At 45.8% G+C, this 18,873-nt stretch overlaps 1 protein-coding gene across 1 annotated transcript in view; it reads left to right on the top strand.

Annotated features, from left to right (window-relative positions):
- Nucleotides 1-1,943: 1,943 nt before the first annotated feature.
- The window catches only part of KCNH5 (potassium voltage-gated channel subfamily H member 5), a 178,340-nt gene continuing 161,410 nt past the window's right edge, over nt 1,944-18,873 (top strand). The window contains exon 1 of the mRNA XM_035116477.2: nt 1,944-2,016. Coding sequence (XP_034972368.2) covers nt 1,944-2,016 — 73 coding nt within the window. The remainder of the gene's footprint in view (nt 2,017-18,873) is intronic.

Below are 18,873 nucleotides of genomic sequence, written 5' to 3'. Positions count from 1 at the left end.
AGGATTGTGCCGAAAGGCTTTAAGGTCCCCACAGGAACCGCCTGTTCCTCTGGTCTTGACACTTCTCAATATTCCTATCTTGGGTTGTTTATTTCTAATTCACCCGAGAACCAAAAGAAACGACTTGCTGGGTCAGGCCCGGGAGCTGTCCAGTCCAGCCTGCTCCTTTCCAGCAGAGACCAGGAAAGATGCCTCAGGGAACCCCCCAAGCAGAGCCTGAGAGCAGCGGCCACCCCCTCCCACCTCCTTTCTTGAGTCTCCAGCGGCTGATATTCAGCGTCGAACTGCCCGTTGAGGATCCATCGAGCTATCATGGGCGACGACCAAGCGGTCAGTAGAGAAGACATTTCCAGATAGAAGCCCACCACCCGCCTTCTCCTTGCGAGGCAGGTGCAAAAGCCCGCAATGCCTTTCGACATTTCAACGCGCACCGGCCCCCAGTTCTTCAGAAGCAGAAAATAAAGTTGCATCTCCCTCCCCACCTATCCTCCTCTCCCGCTAAGCTCTCCTCCGTGCCAAACCAATGACTAGAATCACCCCCTAGCCTTTCGCCTCCCCACCCCCGCTCCTTTCTTCCCTTTGCAACCCCCCCCCCAACTCCCCGAAGCAAACGCTAAATTATTCAGCCTCCTCCTGCCCTGGCGGAAGGGCAGCTCGGGCGCTCGCCTCGGAGCATCTCGGGCGAAGAACTTTCAGCCCTGGCGACTGACTGTAGGAACGAAGGAGAGAGAGAGAGAGAGAGAGAGAGAGAGAGAGAGAGAGAGAGAGAGAGAGAGAGAGAGAGAGAGAGAGAGAGAGAGAGAGAGAGAGAGAGAGAGAGAGAGAGAGAGAGAGAGAGAGAGAGAGAGAGAGAGAGAGAGAGAGAGAGAGAGAGAGAGAGAGAGAGAGAGAATGGGATCCCGGATCAGGCTGGCAACTCAGCCCCGCCTCCTGGCGAGCCTCTGATTTCGGGGAAAGCATCCCATAGCCACTCTTGCCATTGGCCTCTTTCTTCTCCCCCCGGCTCTCTCCTCCCCCCCCACCCTCCCTAGCGTGGGTTTGATGCTCCATCCTGGGACCTGCCCAAGTTGCGCTGCCTTCCCTGCCAGCCTCCAGCAGGTGTGCATCCGCCTCAGCGCAGCCCCTCGCGCCGCCCGCCCTCCTCCTCTGCTCGCCTTGCTGGGCGCGTGTGGGTGCAGCCGCAGGTTCCAGAGGGCACCCAAGCTGGGAGGGGAGAGAGGGTGGGGTGGCGGCTCCCTGTTGGCGACCCTTGGAGCGACGGCGCGGAGGAGACCTCGGGTGGCGCTCGGTGGATTTCCTGCCCTCCGCAGTCTAGGCGCTCCCGGAGAGAGAGCTGTCCAGGGTTCTGATCATTCCAACTTGGCGACGCGCTTTGGGATTAAAGCCGCTTCTCTGGAGCTTTTCTTGGGATGCGAGCGCTTGGTTGGTAACGCAGGAATCGTCTCTCTTCTTCCTCTTATTTTTAAGGGAAAAGAGTAAAGAAGAGTTTGGTGGCTAAAAAAAGCAGAGCCTCTCCGCATCTGTTGGAGTCCCCGTTTCCCCGACGCGCCCCGGTTGCGCCCAGGAACGCGAGAAGTAGCCAGATCCGCTGGCTGGGCTGGGTTGACTCTTCGCTGTCCAGACGCAGGCAGCCCGGTGGGCTTTGGAAGGGCGTGTGGTCATGCTGTCTGCCCGTTGGGGTAGCAGCAGCAGCAACAACAACAACAGCAACAGCCAGGCACACGCGCAGGCGCAATCCTTTCGGAGGCTGCAGTTCCCGAGCTGTGAGCGCGGCGTTGCCACAGTCTGGGCTTCACCAGCCGCTGGAGCGCTACTACCATGAACTGCCTCGTCCACCTTCCCACAGCTACTCTACGGCACTGGGTGCAAGAGACCTGCCGAGACCCTCCCAGCCGCCCCCGCTGCGACCCCTTGGCTCCAGAGCCCGGCTCTGCAGGCGCAGGATGCCGGGGGGAAAAAGAGGGCTGGTGGCACCACAGAACACGTTTTTGGAGAACATCGTCAGGCGCTCAAGTGGTAAGCGAGGCCCTCCTCCTCCTCCTCCTCCTCCTCCTCCTCCTTCTTCTTCTTCTTCTTCTTCTTCTTCTTCTTCTTCTTCTTCTTCTTCTTCTTCTTCCTCTTCCTCTTCCTCTTCCTCTTCCTCTTCCTCCTCCTCCTCCTCCTCCTCCTCCTCCTCCTCCTCCTCCTCCTCCTCCTCCTCCTCCTCCTCCTGACTAGGCAACGGAGCGGAGAGCGGGAAGAAAGGGTTAAACTGCTTCCGAAGTTCGTAAAAGCGCCCCCAGACTCCCGGACTTAAGTAAAACGCCTTAAAAGCTGAGGAGTGGTAGTTTCCACAGGGCTAGTTTCCAATCAGAACTTTTATAGGTATATTTAAAGGTGCAATAATTAATTTATTAATTCATCAATAAATTGATTTGTTTGACTCAGCTGCATCATTACTGTCATTACCGTCCTTTCAGCACCTTAACGTACCTGGTGATTTTTTTTAGAGTTCAAGGTGCTGTTCTCAGGGAGCTTGCAATCTAAATTTGATTGCGAGGAAAGATGGACTAGATGGTAGCGCAAGATTGGTGGCACCAGGGAAAGAGTTAAAGCAGCCGGAGAGTCTGAACAGTTACAGCTGTTCCTTGCTGTATGCTCTGAGACTCTTGAAAAAGTATGGGTGTGTGTGTCTCCCGTCATTGGAATTTCCTTTCTTTGACTGAATACTGTAAATTGAAGTGGGTGGCTGCATTGTGGTGAGAAGGAAGATTTAATTGTCTTGGGTAAAAACCAACAACCGACAGGCATGGCATCTCTCCATCATAGAAGCCAGAGGCCCGAGAAGCCTCAGGGCGATTTTGTGGTTTGGAACAGAAACTGTCAAACAGGTTAAAGGATCAGGGGAGAATAAATCCTCATTTCCGCCAGCAGTTTACTTTCACTTCTCTCCTGGCCGTTCCTGAAAATTCCAACCCCTCTAGGAACGTAGTTTGGAGTTGAAGGTTTGCCTATGTGGTGAGACGGATTATTTGATAAAGTGTCTAGGAGTGTCCACGAGTAATCATAACGGAAAAAATTAAAAAGCACACACTTTGCTGGCCAGAGGAAAATACGCTCAGTGTAAAATCTACTGTGCAGTAAGCCAGAAAGAACTCACCCTCAACAACACTTTATGTTAGCAAACCATTTACACTAAGTTTGCATGGTGAATTACTGTGTGTCTCTCTCTCTGTGTGCATAAAAATGCAGAATAAGGCATGATAAGCAAGGTGTGCTCCGATTTTTTTCTTAATAATGCTGCCTTTAGATAATTTCTGCTAGTAAACATTCGACATGACTTTAGGAACTTCATGTATGTGGTCAGTTTGAATGCTATAATACCATAGTGATTTTTATTCTATTTCTAGATCCAAACTTCTTAATTTTATCTCAGCACTTTTTGAATCAGTACCCATATCACTGGTGTAATGATTTATTGAACAACCCTCTTTAACCTTTACTTATTGATTAAGTTATCATGTTTGTATATCCTACCTTTCACCCAAAGAGCTTCGGGCAGCAAAGATGGGGGTTGTCCCACTTTATTATGCCTTTGACGGACAGGGTAGGTTTAGAGGACTGTGCCTAGCTCAAAGCCATCAAGAGAATTCCATTGCTGAGGCTGTTGTTCTGTATCCACTTACCTTGGAGTAAGCACTATTGAACTCTACAGGACTTACTTCTGAATAGTCATGTGTGGAATTGCCCTTCAGTGAGGACCTGAAAACCAGCTTACTTGACTGCATACTTACTAATATGGACCAGAGACTCATACTCTTTCTACATCATACAGGCATTTTAAAAATACTGTCATTTATATGTATCATTGTGTTCTATAGGGTGTGTGTGTGTGTGTAGCACCATAAAATTGAAGAGATGGAAGGGACCCTGACGGTCATCTAGTCCAACCCCCTGCAATGCAGGAATCTCAACTAAAGCATTCCTGACAGATAGCCAGCTGACATCTCCTAATGTTTTTATGTCTTTAGACCAAGGTGTATGTTCAAAGTGCTTTGCCAAAGAGGGTGGTTATAAGGAGTTCTGCTCACCCTGTAATTCCTCTGCTTGGGATTCCTTTTAACAATAATGTTGCCCGTATCCCCCCTACCTGTTTCAAAAGTGGCTGAAAATATTCCATGCTGTCCCATTAATGCAAATATGTAAAAGAATGCAGATAATCCCTCAAACTGAACTAGGCAAAGAGATCACCAGGAGAAACAGAGCCCTAACATTTCTTATATATATTCTCCTTCCATCCTTCCTGGACTATGAATTCAAACTTAAATGCAATTCTAAAATTTATTCATTTACAGAATTTCTGGGCTGCCTTTTAGTTTTTCAGCATTCAAGGCCATTTGGAAATGATCCAGTACAAAGCAATGGCACATTCTATAATGAGACATTGTTTTATAAAACTTGTGTTGTTGTTGTTTTTTATAAAAAAAAATTGTTGGCCAAATCCAGGAAGGTTAGATTGAGTGCTGGATTACCTAGCAGGCAGATTAAGCACATGTTTAGGGCACTAGCAAATCAGGGCCACACACACAAAAAAAGGAAGGAAGGAAGGAAGGAAGGAAGGAAGGAAGGAAGGAAAAAATAAGAAGAAGAAATGCGGAAATGTAGAAAGAATTTTACATTTGAGGTTTCAAAAAAAAAGCATTGATGTAGTTCATCATGGGAAAAATCTGAACTTTGTTAGACTTCTACACTCTTCCCCCGTTTTTCTGGTCTCTTTTTTATTACTTATGCCCACCTAAACCAGGGGGTGTCCTACTAACATAGGTAAAGCATCAAAATCAGAGCCTGTCATGCATTGCACATGACATACATGCATGTACATTTTGGCATACATGTAACTTTTGTGTCATTTTGAAAATGAAATGCTGTTTTCTGTTTGGGTATTGTTTTTATTTTGAATTACATATTTGCGGCACCACAATCTTTTCAGTGCTTATGATCTCTAGAGGTCTTCCTCTGGCCCTGGATTGATCTATCCATGGCTAGTGGTCACGACAAGTGAGACCTGCAACAAAATGTTGCAGAGTGGAGTGCTTCTGTTGAAAGTGATGGCCACTTTACCTCACCCCAATTCCCCCCTCCCCTGGATAATAAGTATTACGTGGCCTTTGAGAATGTTAGGTCTTTGCTGGGTTGTTTGGGGCTCCTTCCTTTAGGGTTTTGAACCCCACTGATTCCCGATTTTGCAAGGCCTGATCCTGCCCTATCCTGCAAGACTCTTATGCTTCCCCCTTAAAAATAATGAAGTTGCATAACGAAACAGAGGATTGCATTAGACCCACTGAAATTGATGGGCTAATGAATCATAGAATCAGAGTTGGAAGAGACCACAAGGGCCATCCAGTCCAACCCCCTGGTCAACTTAACACCCCATTAATTTCACCCCATTAATGGTTAACTTAACACCCCATTAATTTCACCCCATTAATGGTTAACTTAACATCCCATTAATTTCAATGGGTCCACTCTCAGTAGGATTCAATCGCAGACAACCCACAGAAAAGAATTCTGCATTACAAATGCACACTCCTCGTCAATCACGTTAAATGTTGTGAATGGTAGCAAATTGGTACGACCGCTTTATTCTTGTTTTATGTCCACCAGAAGCAAATCTGAAACGTTAATGCCAGTTGTAGATTGCATTAAGCAGAGATTGTAAGAAGCTGTGTACTTCAGAGGAGATGCTCCCCACCCCCCGCCCCGTGAATGAAAAAGTTACCAAGCTGCAAATATGGAAATGCTTTCAAGCACTTAATTCCATTTATATTTTCAATTACATTGAGGCTCTTCATGTACACAGCCAGCTTAGGATGACTGTCGTTACTTTTAATAAAATAAAATAAAAATCTTTCCAGTAACACCTTAGAGACCAACTAAGTTTGTCCTTGGTATGAGCTTTCGTGTGCATGCGCACTTCTTCAGATACACTGAAACAGAAGTCACCAGACCCTTATAGCATCATCATTTTTTAGCCATCTCACCCCTTGCTTTTTCCTGTAAGACCAATTGCAGTCGTTAAGAGTTGTCAACAGGTTTACCACACCTATCAGCCAATCACCCGTGCTCCCACCACCCTTCTGAGTAATACCCCTCCCCACCCTCTCACTCCAACACGGCTACCTACCTGTAACTGTTACTTTTAATAATCTTCTTGATATACCACTGAGTGTAAGAAGAGGAGCATGGCTGGATCTAGAGCAGCGGTGAGCAAACTTTTTCAGCAAGGGGCCGGTCCACTGTCCCTCAGACCTTGTGGGGGGCCGAACTATATTTTTTTTTGGGGGGGGGAAATGAACAAATTCCTATGCCCCACAAATAACCCAGAGATGCATTTTAAATAAAAGCACACATTCTACTCATGAAAAGCACCAGGCAGGCCCCACAAATAACCCAGAGATGCGTTTTAAATAAAAGGACACATTCTACTCATGTAAAAACATGCTGATTCCCGGACCATCCGCGGGCTGGATTCAGAAGGCAATTGGGCCGCATCCGGCCCTCGGACCTTAGTTTGGGGACCCCTGATCTAGAGCAGCTCCCAGTTTCTCTCTGCATGTGCAAAATTTTCTCTTTCTAAGCACAACAGGACTCTGGGGCTTATCCCGAGATAAGAGCTCTGGAAGTCACCTTATAATGAGTCAGACCTATTGGTCCATGTAGTTCAGTATTGTCTACACTGACTGGCAGCAGATCTCCAGACTGGGGTCTCTCCCACTCCCAACCAGAAGAGAGCATGAATTGACCCTGGTACATCAGCTTGCAATGCATTTTCTCCACTACTGAGCTATGACCCTTCCCTGAACAGTGTATTTAAAAAAAGCTTGCATAATTTGCAGATTGGGTGGTTAACGGCCTTAACAGGTTGGGAGCCATTCTCTTGAAGGACCACCTTGCCCTATTTGTGCCCATCTAACTGGTTTGATCTGTGGAATAATAATAATAATAATAGTAGTAGTAGTAGTAGTAGTAATAATAATAATAATATATTATTTATACCCCGCCCATCTGGGTGGGTTTCCCCAGCCACTCTGGGCAGCTTCCAACAGAAAAATAAAACACAGTGATCTATTAAACATTAAAAGCCTCCCTAAACAAGGCTGCCTGCAACTTGCACTTTGACAAGTGCCTTATCATATTCAACCCACATTTTAAAGGAACCATGCTCAGTCGGTAGAGCATGAGACTCTTAATCTCATGGTCATGGTTTCGAGCCCCATGATGGGCAAAAAGATTCCTGCATTGCGGTGTGTGTGTGTGTGTGTGTGTGTGTGTGTGTGTGTGTGTTTGTGTGTGGACTAGATACAGTAACTGTTGTGGTCCTTTCCAATTCTAGTGATTCTATGACTTTTAAAAAAACAACAACACGTAACTGCTCTTATGCTTTGGAACTCCCTGCCTATTGATCTTAGCATCTTTGCTATATTGACTCCTGATGGTTTTTTTTAAAAAAAATTCACCCCCCCGCATGTAAATAAAGTAGCACGAATACACCCAAAAGCAATCCTGCAATAATCACAGTTCCAGCTGCTTCACTCATATCAATCTCCATGACAGAAAGATATCTGTGCATTGTGTTGGTTCATGCAAATCTGTCATGGATGCTTAGGCTGAGATTCCTGCATTGCAGGGGGTTGGACTGGATAACCCTTGGGGTCCCTTCCAACTTGACAATTCTGTGTGATTCTTTGAAATGATACCTGGTCATATTTGGGACTGGTTGCACACAGAGAGACAGAAAACAACAAATATGTTATGTGAATTGGCCATATATATATATATATATATATATATATATATATATATATATATAGTATATGTGCACAAATTCCCATGCAGTCGAATGGAAGTTTGGATGAATGAAGTCACGCATCTGGTTAGCTGTTGAAACTGTGGATGCATGTGGATTCTCAAGGGGTTGATGTGCTCTCTTCTCTTTCTTCTCTTTGGCGATCACTCGTAGCTGAGTAAGATTGTCTTCCATGAACACGTTTTTAGCAGTGTGTCCATACATGACTGTGGAGGCCAATTCTGGATCCACACATCTTTCCACAGTGGGGACCTAGGTTTCCGGGCAGAAGTTGATCACAGTGAGGGTTTGCCAAACATGCCTTCCTCTTAGCACATTTCCCCTTGTGTCCTAAGTTTGAGTGTCTTCAAAGCCCATGACACCTTTGGTAAAGGCTGTTCTCCAACCGGAGTGCTTGCAGGCCAGTGTTTCCCAGTTGTCAGTGTTTATACTACATCTTGTAAGATTTGCCTTGAGACAGTCTTTAAACTTCTTTTGTTGACCACCAGCATTACGCTTTCCATTTTTAAGTTTGGAATAGAGTAGTTGCTTTGGAAGACGATCATCAGGCATCCGCACAACATGACCAGTGCAACGAAGTTGATGTTGAAGAATCATTGCTTCAACACTGGTGATCTTTGCTTCTTCCAGTACACTGGTATTAGTTCGCCTGTCTTCCCAAGTGATGTGTAAAATTTTCGGAGACACCGTTGATGGAATCTTTTGAGGAGTTGGAGATGGCGTTTATAAGTGGTCCATCTTTCACAAGCATATACTGTAGTAAGGTTGGTAGGAAAATAGCTTTGTAAACAAGCATTTAGGTTTCCCTGCGAATGTCCCGGTCCTCAAACACTCTGCACTTCAATCGGGAGAAAGCCGCACTCGCAGAGCTCAGGCGATGCTGGATTTCATAGAATCATAGAATCATAGAGTTGGAAGAGACCACAAGGGCCATCCAGTCCAACCCCATGCCAAGCAGGAAACACCATCAAAGCATTCTTGACATATGCCTGTCAAGCCTCTGCTTAAAGACCTCCAAAGAAGGAGACTCCACCACACTCCTTCGTAGCAAATTCCACTGCCGAACAGCTCTTACTGTCAGGAAGTTCTTCCTAATGTTTAGGTGGAATCTTCTTTCTTGAAGTTTGAATCCATTGCTCTGTGTCCGCTTCTCTGGAGCAGCAGAAAACAATCTTTCTCCCTCCTCCATATGACATCCTTTTATATATTTGAACATGGCTATCATATCACCCCTTAACCTTCTCTTCTCCAGGCTAAACATACCCAGCTCCCTAAGCCGTTCCTCATAAGGCATCATTTCCAGGCCTTTGACCATTTTGGTTGCCCTCTTCTGGACACGTTCTAGCTTGTCAGTATCCTTCTTGAACTGTGGTGCCCAGAACTGGACACAGTACTCCAGGTGAGGTCTGACCAGAGCAGAATACAGTGGTACTATTACTTCCCTTGATCTAGATGCTATACTCCTATTGATGCAGCCCAGAATTGCATTGGCTTTTTTAGCTGCTGCATCACACTGCTGACTCATGTCAAACAACCTGACCACCATTTAGAAGCAGAATGCACTCTCTCTTAGTGTTCTACCTCTGACCTTTGCTAGGTTCAGTCTCTTCCTGCCAGTGTCTTCAGCAGAGAGGAAGGGGTTCTCTGCATTGGCCAAAGCCAGCAAGGCTGGATGGAGGGGCACCATCAACCCCCCTCCCCAAGAGCTGCAGAGTTGAGCTGCTCTGCCAACAGAGATACCCCTGTAGCTATTGGTTTACTCGCTCTGAGGTCAGCGGAAGGTTCACAAACATTCTAACTGCGGAGGGAAACAGCCAGTCATTCCGTTTTGACTGACACCACTGTGGAAACAGGCAGAAAGTTGCTTTGGCCGAGAATATCTTTCAGTGCGGAGGCCGGGAGCATAAAGGGACGCAGGGAGCGGGATGAAAGACAATGCGTGGAAATCAAATAGATTGGAGCTCTTATGGTAGGGGAGCCCCATAAGCAGAGAGTTAAAAGAGTGTTGCCTTTGTGGTAGGGAGCCCCATAAGAACAGTCAGTGGGGAAGGACAGTTGTAATGAAATCTGAGTTTACCTTGTCATGCAGTCTGTGCCTGACCTACTTTCCCCTTACTTATTCCAAGTCTCTCCTCATTGCTGCATTACGGAACAGGGCAAAGAGAAAGGACAGATCAATTGGAAAATGTGAACGGCTGTAATTCTGACGTAGTTTTCGGGATGATAGTCAGATGGGGCCACTTTTCAGGATGCACCAGAGAATTGGGGTGTTTTTGTCCCCCCCCCTGTTTTTATTATAGGTGCTGGAAATGGTGCAAAGAAGAAGACACCCCCGCCCCCCCGGTAAACCTGTAGTTAGCAAAGCCTCCCAGGATAATTGCACTCCCTCTTTCATTCTGGCCATTTCCTCACCCCCCTTTTTCTTCATGGCTGCAAACGGGGAATTTGCACCAATGCACCTGTGTGTTCATTCTGCTTCCCCACTCCTTGGTTTCTTCATTTAATTTGTTCGCTTTCACAGAACCTTGAAGCCACTACTTCATTATGATCCCAGACCTTTGGCACACAAGGTACTAGGCCGAATTCATTAGATGACAGCAAGGGCATGTGGCTGCAATACTAGACATTCAGGGTTACCTTTGGGTGGACTGTGGTGGTGGAATAAAAAGTCTTGTGCCAATTTGAGAGGAAGAAATGCAAACGAAAGGGGAAAACACACAAAAATTATGAAAAAGAGCTGGCGTGAAAATACCCTCATTTCCTACAAAGCCCCATAAAGGTAAAGGGACCCCTGACCATTAGGTCCAGTCGTGACCGACTCTGGGGTTGCGGCGCTCATCTCGCATTATTGGCCGAGGGAGCCGGCGTACAGCTTCCAGGTCATGGGGCCAGCATGACAAAGCTGCTTCTGGCAAACCAGAGCAGCGCACGGAAACGTTGTTTACCTTCCCACTGTAGCAGTACCTATTTATCTACTTGCACTTTGAGGTGCTTTCGAACTGCTAGGTTGGCAGGAGCAGGGACCGAGCAACGGCAGCTCACCGCGTCACAGGGATTCGAACCGCCGACCTTCTGATCAGCAAGCCCTAGGCTCTGTGGTTTAACCCACAGCGCCACCCGCGTCCCACAAAGCCCCATAGTTCTTCTCAATGATGCTGAGCATTTCCCCCTATGTATGAGTATACATAATTAATTATGCAAATCACACTGCCCTTACATTATTCCATCCCATACATTTCAGTGCAAAAGGAAGCTCAAATGCCAATGAAGAGAATGTTTTTCCATTACATATCGGTTGTGGGCCAAAAGTAACAGCAACAGCGAATTCCAATTGTATTTACCTGATTGATTTCCATTCCAGACATGGGAGGAATAAGGGGACACTGGTAATTGCAATTCCTGTTTCCACTTTTGATTAGCCACATTGGCTATGCTCTTCCTCTGCAGTTGAAAGCCAATTGCTGGGAAACATAGGAGAGGAGAAAGGGTTTTGTGTAGGTTTCCCATTGGGGCATCTAGTTGGCCACTTGAGAAGATGATATTAGACGAGATGAGCCACTGGCCTGATCCAGCAGGCTCTTCTTATGTCCTTATGGGATGGACAACATCCCATATCCCCTTTTAAATGTGTTTGTAGTAGGCGGGCTATTGGTTTTTGCTTTTGTTGTATATGTTGTGGTTTTTATCTTGCATTTGTATGTTGGGAACTGCCCTGTGATCCACGGATGAAGGTCGGCATACAAATTTAGTAATTAAACACGTAAGGGGACCTCAGTCGTTTCTGCTCCGCTTTCCACTTTCATCCTGCTCGGTGCTGTGCAAAGCACTTTGTCCAAAATGAGCAGAAACAGGACAAATTGTGTTGAGAAGCAAATATTTGTATTCTGTATTAAGGTTGCGCTATTGGTAAATTCTCAGTGTAGAATTTAGGTTACCTAGGTAGGTAATTTTGGAATTAAAAAATAATAATACAGCCCAGGGTCCTTTTTATTACATTAGGTTTCTTCCACATTATCCTGAACAAAGGTAGAGTCCATCTCTCTCTCTCTCTCTCTCTCTCTCTCTCTCTCTCTCTCTCTCTCTCTCTCTCTCTCTCTCTCTGTGTGTGTGTGTGTGTGGTGTGTGTGTGTGTGTGTGTGTACTAATTTGCCGATTAGTACAGCTCAGCTGATTGCGCACACAGACTGCACACTCGTCAAGCCTAATATATCAACACCCCTATTCTGTCTGGGCAACCAATGTTTTGAATCTTAGAACACTTTTAAAACGGAATAAATCCCACCAGTGTTATGCAATGGTGTAATCTCTATTGCAATGCATGCTTGGGTGGCAGTGATGAAATCTCTGGGTTGGGATGGGTTGATGCATCCAGGTGTCCCAGAAGGGCAAGGTGAAGGGCAATAGTAGAAGTTCATTGGGGGGGGGCGTGTTCCCACTGGCTAAATATCAGCTCCCACCATTGAGTACCACTGAACAAGGGAGGGAGGGCCAGCAGCCTTTCTGGAGCGGAATCGGGAGCAGTTAGGAGAAGCACCCTGGCAGCTAAGTCAGCAACATGCAAGGATGCAGCTGCAGAGTGGATAAAGGTAAAGGTAAAGGGGCCCCTGACTATTAGAATGATAGAATCATAGAATCATAGAGTTGGAAGAGACCACAAGGGCCATCCAGTCCAACCCCCTGCCAAGCAGGAAACACCATCAAAGCATTCTTGACATATGCCTGTCAAGCCTCCGCTTAAAGACCTCCAAAGAAGGAGACTCCACCACACTCCTTGGCAGCAAATTCCACTGCCGAACAGCTCTTACTGTCAGGAAGTTCTTCCTAATGTTTAGGTGGAATCTTCTTTCTTGAAGTTTGAATCCATTGCTCCGTGTCCGCTTCTCTGGAGCAGCAGAAAACAACCTTTCTCCCTCCTCCATATGACATCCTTTCATATATTTGAACATGGCTACCATATCACCCCTTAACCTTCTCTTCTCCAGGCTAAACCCCAGTCGTGACCGACTCTGGGGTTGCGGCACTCATCTCGCAGAGTGGATGGCAGTGCCTGGAACAGGTGCAGATTGTTACACTGCTGGTCCCTTCCGGACTGCTGCCCATCCAATAGGCACCCGCATTCAGAGGCGTAGCAAGGTCATGTGGTACCCGGTGCAGAATTTATTTATTTTTGTCAACCCCGCCTCAAATTGAAATTATAAAAAGAAGGAAAAAGAAGATACTTACAGTTGCAAGTGTTATTTTCTGGTTTATTTACTTGACATTGTGAGCATAAGCACGTAAAACTCCCCCCCATCTTTGCTCTCATACCCCACCTCTCCCCCTGTGTGTTCCAGGGTTTGAGTCCTGAGTTGAGGGAGCTTTTGCTTCTCTCCTCTCCCTTCTTCACTTGTTTGCTCGCCTGCCTCCTTCCCGTCCTCTCCCTGCCTGCCTCCTTCCCGTCCTCTCCCTGCCTGCCTCCTCCAGCAGCCCAGGAGTGCTGGGCAACGGTGCGCCACTCGCCCACGACTGCCAAGCTTCCCCTGAGCTGTCAAAACGAAGGGGTAAGGGGGGAAGGCCACTGGCAAAGCGGCGCAGCTCCCTCCCTTCCCCCGATGGCTCGGGGTAGGCTTGGGAGTTGCGGGGCGTGTGGCATGCCAAATGCCCCCCCCCCTCAGCGATGACACCCGGGTCGGCCCACCCACACTGCACCCCCTTCCTACACCTCTGCCTGCATTTCGCTGAACCAGAAACCCTGGTGATGCTGCTATCACCTTGCCTGACACCGTTTGGTAAGAGTACGGCATCCCCGCTTCTCGGGCAGCGGAAGCTGGTAGCTCACCAGCCACTGGCAGGGAGAATGGTCTCTTCCAAGGCTGCAATGCTCACCTTGCTTGCCTGAGAGTAAGCCCTGTTGAATTCAACAGCACTTACTTCTGAGCTGACGTAGGCTCTCATTGTTAGATGCCATTGGCCGAGGTCCTCTGAGCGTTTTGAAGGTGTCACTGACCGAGCTCTCGGGGTCTCTAAGCTTGGTTGGCTGAGCTTTACTGGACGCCTGGCTGCCATTGGCTGAGCTTCTCTCAGGGTCTTTAGCTGCTATTGGCTGTCTGAGTCTGGGGTTAAGGCAGGAATCAGTAAGCTGCCATCAGCTAACTCCCCAAGCATCACCCTCTGGAAACAGACATCTAAGTAGGGCTGGAACCATCGCAAAGCGGTGCCACCCACCCCTAACTCCGGAAGGATATCACGGTTGATGGTATCAAAAGTCACAGAGAGGTCAAGGAGAATTAACAGGGACACATTTCCCCTGTCTCCCTCCTGACAGAGGTCACCATACAGGACGACCAAAGCCATTTCTGTGCCCAAACCAGGCCTAAACTCCCATTGAAATGGATCTAGAAAATCAGTTTCCTCCAAGAGTGCCTGGATCTTGGGCTCAGGATTTTAGCCTTAATCTTTACGCTACTCCATGACTCAGTCTTTTAAAATCTTTCTGGGCCTTTTATTTAGTACTCTTTTATGATCATAGTTACAGGTAGTTAGCCGTGTTGGTCTGAGTCGAAACAAAATAAAAAAATTCCTTCAGTAGCACCTTAAAGACCAACTAAGTTTTTATTTTGGTATGAGCTGATGAAGTGTGCATGCACACGAAAGCTCATACCAAAATAAAAACTTAGTTGGTCTTTAAGGTGCTACTGAAGGAATTTTTTTATTTTATGATCATGATCCTCTTTTGAATAATGGATCTCACGTCGTATCTTGACCACTGTTTACAACTGCAAATTTTATTCTGAGCAGCCCTGTTCAGTTCAGAGTTGATTGTTTCATAGCAAGGTAAAGAACGATGATCATAACAATGTAAAGAATTACAAAAACCAGGTAGACAAAGCAAGAAGATAAATGAGAAAGAAGTTTCAAAACACGTATACAGTAAGACAGACAAATGAATAATTATGCAACTAAACAGCCTTAAAACAATTTGCAGCATGACTAGCCATGGAACACTGTCATGATTCCTCTGCTGCCTTTGCAAGTGAAACAACTTTTTTGGATTATGTACTTGTCTTTATTTGCCCATCAAAACTCTCTCTCTCTTTTGCTTATTAGACCAAAAATTAAGGCAAAGTGGGAGCTGAATGGGAACCCCACTAATAGCTAGCTTCCTTATAAATGGGAAAATGCTATTGGTAATAGAAACAATTCCCTCCAACCCTGCTCTTCATCTCTACTGTACTGTAGTTCCTCAGATCAGTAATGACCATCAAGAACAACAGATGACATTTGCTGGAGCCTGAGATAAACAGGCGCTCTCTTTTCAGAAAGAACACACCTGGAGCTAGCACACAGAATCCCTGGACAGCACCCAGACACCCTAGATGGGCCCACAACTAATGCTTGCCTGAAACCCCTCTTTGAAAAAATAGCTGAGTCTAGGACCTTCGTGTGAGGTTCCGGTAGGTGCTTGGTTGGCCACTGTGATAACATGAGGCTGGACTAGATGGCCTTTGACTCTACCAGCATTATGTTTCCCATAATGCCACTGACCTACATGCCTTAGCTCCAAGCTATCCGAAAGACCCTTTAACCTCATATCTAGGTTCTCAGATTTTCAGGGGAGGCCCTTCTCTCAGTCCTGCCACCCCCGCAGGCAGGCTTGGTGGGGACCTTCTGGGTGGCTGCTCCCAGACTTTGGAACTCCCTCCCTGGAGAAGCTAGACTGTCTCCCTCCTTGCTCTCTTTCCGCCAGGACTTTTGGGAACTGACTGCTTTTAATGAAAGGGATGGTGCCATGCTGTTCTTATGGCAATTACCTGTATACTTCAAATGGATTTTCTATAGAGCAGGGACATCCAACTCCCAATAGACTGTGATCTACAAACAGTATAAAAAAGCTGGCAGTGATCTACCCATTGTCATCTATCATTGGATGGACCAAACTTGTTGAGTTTTTTTTTTTAGGAAGGCAAAGTTGTGGAGCTTTTTTTTTTTTAGGAAGCCAAGCCAAAGTTGTTGAGCCGAAGTATTTTTTTTGGGGGGGGGGAGGAGATCGCTAAGTGGCCAGAGATCTCCCAGGATCTCCCAGGAACACCCAGCGATCTACCAGTATATCGCGATCTACCTGTTGGACATGCCTGCTATAGAGTTTTTAATCCTGTTATTGTTTTCATTGGTTTTTTAAAATGATTTCCCCCCTTTTGTCTTTAGCTATTCTTATTTTTATCTGTAAGGTGCCTCGAGGCACTGTCAGGAGGAAAGATGGGGTGTAAATAACAACAGCAATCACACTTTGGGGCAATGGGAACTTAAATTCCATGTCCCAGAAGGCTCATTGTCACTACCTGGTATGCCGGGGGGGGGGCACTTCCCACCAACCCCCTTCCCACCAAACTTGGAAGTAACCTCAAAGTCAGTCCTTAAGATTCCATCACACTCAAGTATGACCAGGATGGGACTATGCAAATGAAGGGGTGGAGATATGCAGATAGGAGCAGGCTTGGCCTTTTATGGCCAGGTCTCTGGGGTCAGCAAGCAGATGAAGCTCTCACCCTACTCATCTCCTTTCCTTCATTTGAGTGAGTAGGTGCTGTTCATTCTTAGGAAGAAAAGTACAGGCGGCCCCCCTCCCCACTTCCTGCACAGGGGTTAAATTGCCTAAAGTGTGGAGCACCCTCTAAACACCCTTTAAATGCCCTCTCTGCCACTCTCTCTGCAATCCATACTTGCAGGCTTGCAGATCCACCTGACCCACTTAGAATCGTGTTTTACAGTTGTGAAAACAGGCTGCCTCCTGAGCCAAGGGATGTCGTGACAAAATTCCTGCTTACGAAACGATAGCCTGCAATGCCAGTGCCAGGCACCAGGGGTCACCCTGTCTGACATTGCATCCAGCAGCCGGCAGGATTGAGAAAAAAGCTCGTGAAGTAGAATCGTTGGGCAATATTGCCAGCGAATCGTAGATTTTTGGAGGCAATTGCACACTTGAAGAACAACTCATTGACCTTCTCTCTAGAATCATAGAATCATAGAGTTGGAAGAGACCACAAGGGCCATCCAGTCCAACCCCCTGCCAAGCAGGAAACACCATCAAAGCATTCTTGACATATGCCTGTCAAGCCTCTGCTTCAAGACCTCCAAAGAAGGAGACTCCACCACACTTCTTGGCAGCAAATTCCACTGCCGAACAGCTCTTACTGTCAGGAAGTTCTTCCTAATGTTTACTTCATGGCTAGCCAATGTTGGGCATGTGGTAATTCCATAAAACATACTGAAACCTACCCCACAAAAAGCAGTGTTTCCACTTGAAACAGGCAGATTTAATAGATGGCGCAGAAGTGGTTGTGCTGTTTCTATTTCACTTTCAAGCTGAGAGCTTCCAAGAGGATCTCAGGAAAAGTTATTTTGACAGGCAGGAATTTCAGTCAGTTTCCAGTTCTCAGTTGCTGGCAGTGAACGGCTGACAATATTTTGACAGCCTGGATGCTGCACAGAAATGGCAGCTGAAGAAGCCGGCCTTGAGTTCTTCTCTGGAGGGTGTGTGTGGAAGGAACTGCATTGGAGCCAAAATCCACAATCTGGAGCCAGCTAAGTGCTGCTTCTCCGGACATGGTTGAGGCAGATAGAGGCTCCTGAATGCAAAAGAGACTTTCGCAAGCTAGCAAAGAAACGTTTTCCTTGCTATGTTTTTAGTATTGCCTTTCTTTCTTTCTTTCTTTTGCAACATAATCTTTATTGATTTTGTAAAATAAACATTATTACGAGGTCCAATTCATATTGTTGTCATTTCCAGTTATTTTCTTATAATATATATCATATCAAATAAATTTTCATGGTTTTGAAGGGGAAAAAATGGAGAGAAAAAATAATGTACAAAGTTTATCACAATCCTAAAACAAACTTGAGAAAGGAAGTAAAAAAAAAGAACTCAACAACAAGGACTTCCCTTCCTTCTTCTTCTGTTTCTTATAGTTTTCACTTTCTTTTTGGCGTTGTGATTTTCATTTTCCATATACAATTTTTATTTCTTATTTATAAATATGCCAAGTTAGAATATTTACAATGTTTTAACATAAATTTCCTTAAGATCCTTACAACACTTGACATTGATTTAGTCTCACATTTTAGATTTTCTTCTTCCTTATTCCTTGCTATGTTTTTAGTTTTGCCTTTCATTGCTATGTTTTTCGTATTGCCTTTCATTGTTATGTTTCAATGTCAGAGCCAGCTCTGGGACCTTAGGGTGGGTGATACTTTTAATCATCACCGTCACCCTCATAGTAATACGAGTCTGCTCACAATAGAGATTGGCTTGACTAGGGCTTTCCGCTTAGTCACTGATGAAAGACAGGCTATGGGAGGAAATCCAGAGAGCCTTAGTCATGTTCAAAGGGAAGAACGAGCCACAAACCTGACCTTTTCATTCCTCTGTTCCCTCTGATTTTCTCTCTTGTGACTGTACATAGAAAACTAGATGTCAAAGGAGATGTGCTCTGGTCTGCCTATCCCCTAATGAACTACTTTTCTCTGTTCAGGATATATATATAGGTGAAACTCGGAAAATTAGAGTATCGTCAAAAAGTGCATTTATTTCAGGAATGCAACTTATTATTCATTATTTTTCTTTTAATTTTCACAAATGCTTTCTTTTGGAAATTCCACAGTAATAAAGCAAATAGTTACAATCATACAAAAATAAACATCACTATTACATTTCATTAATTACATTCCATTTATAATTGGCCCGCCTAACGACAAATAATTACAATTACAACAAATAAAGGCTTGACATATCTTGCTTTGCATGTCATGCATCTATCTCATATATTGGTTTCACCTTTTAATCTGTATTACTGAAATAAATGCACTTTTTGACGATATTCTGATTTTCCGAGTTTCACCTGTACATTCGGTACTTGCTTAGTTATCTTACAGATTTCTCGTATGGTTATTGTCCAGAATGATTGGATTTTGGGGCACTCCCACCACATGTGGAGGTATGTGCCTGTGGAGGTGCACCCTCTCCAGCATTTTGATGAGGTTCCTGGGCGTGT

The sequence above is a fragment of the Zootoca vivipara genome, chromosome 1 (assembly GCF_963506605.1).
Source record: "Zootoca vivipara chromosome 1, rZooViv1.1, whole genome shotgun sequence".
NCBI lineage: Eukaryota > Metazoa > Chordata > Lepidosauria > Squamata > Lacertidae > Zootoca > Zootoca vivipara.
Note: the sequence above shows the minus strand (reverse complement) of the source record. Positions and strands in the feature narration are given on the sequence as shown.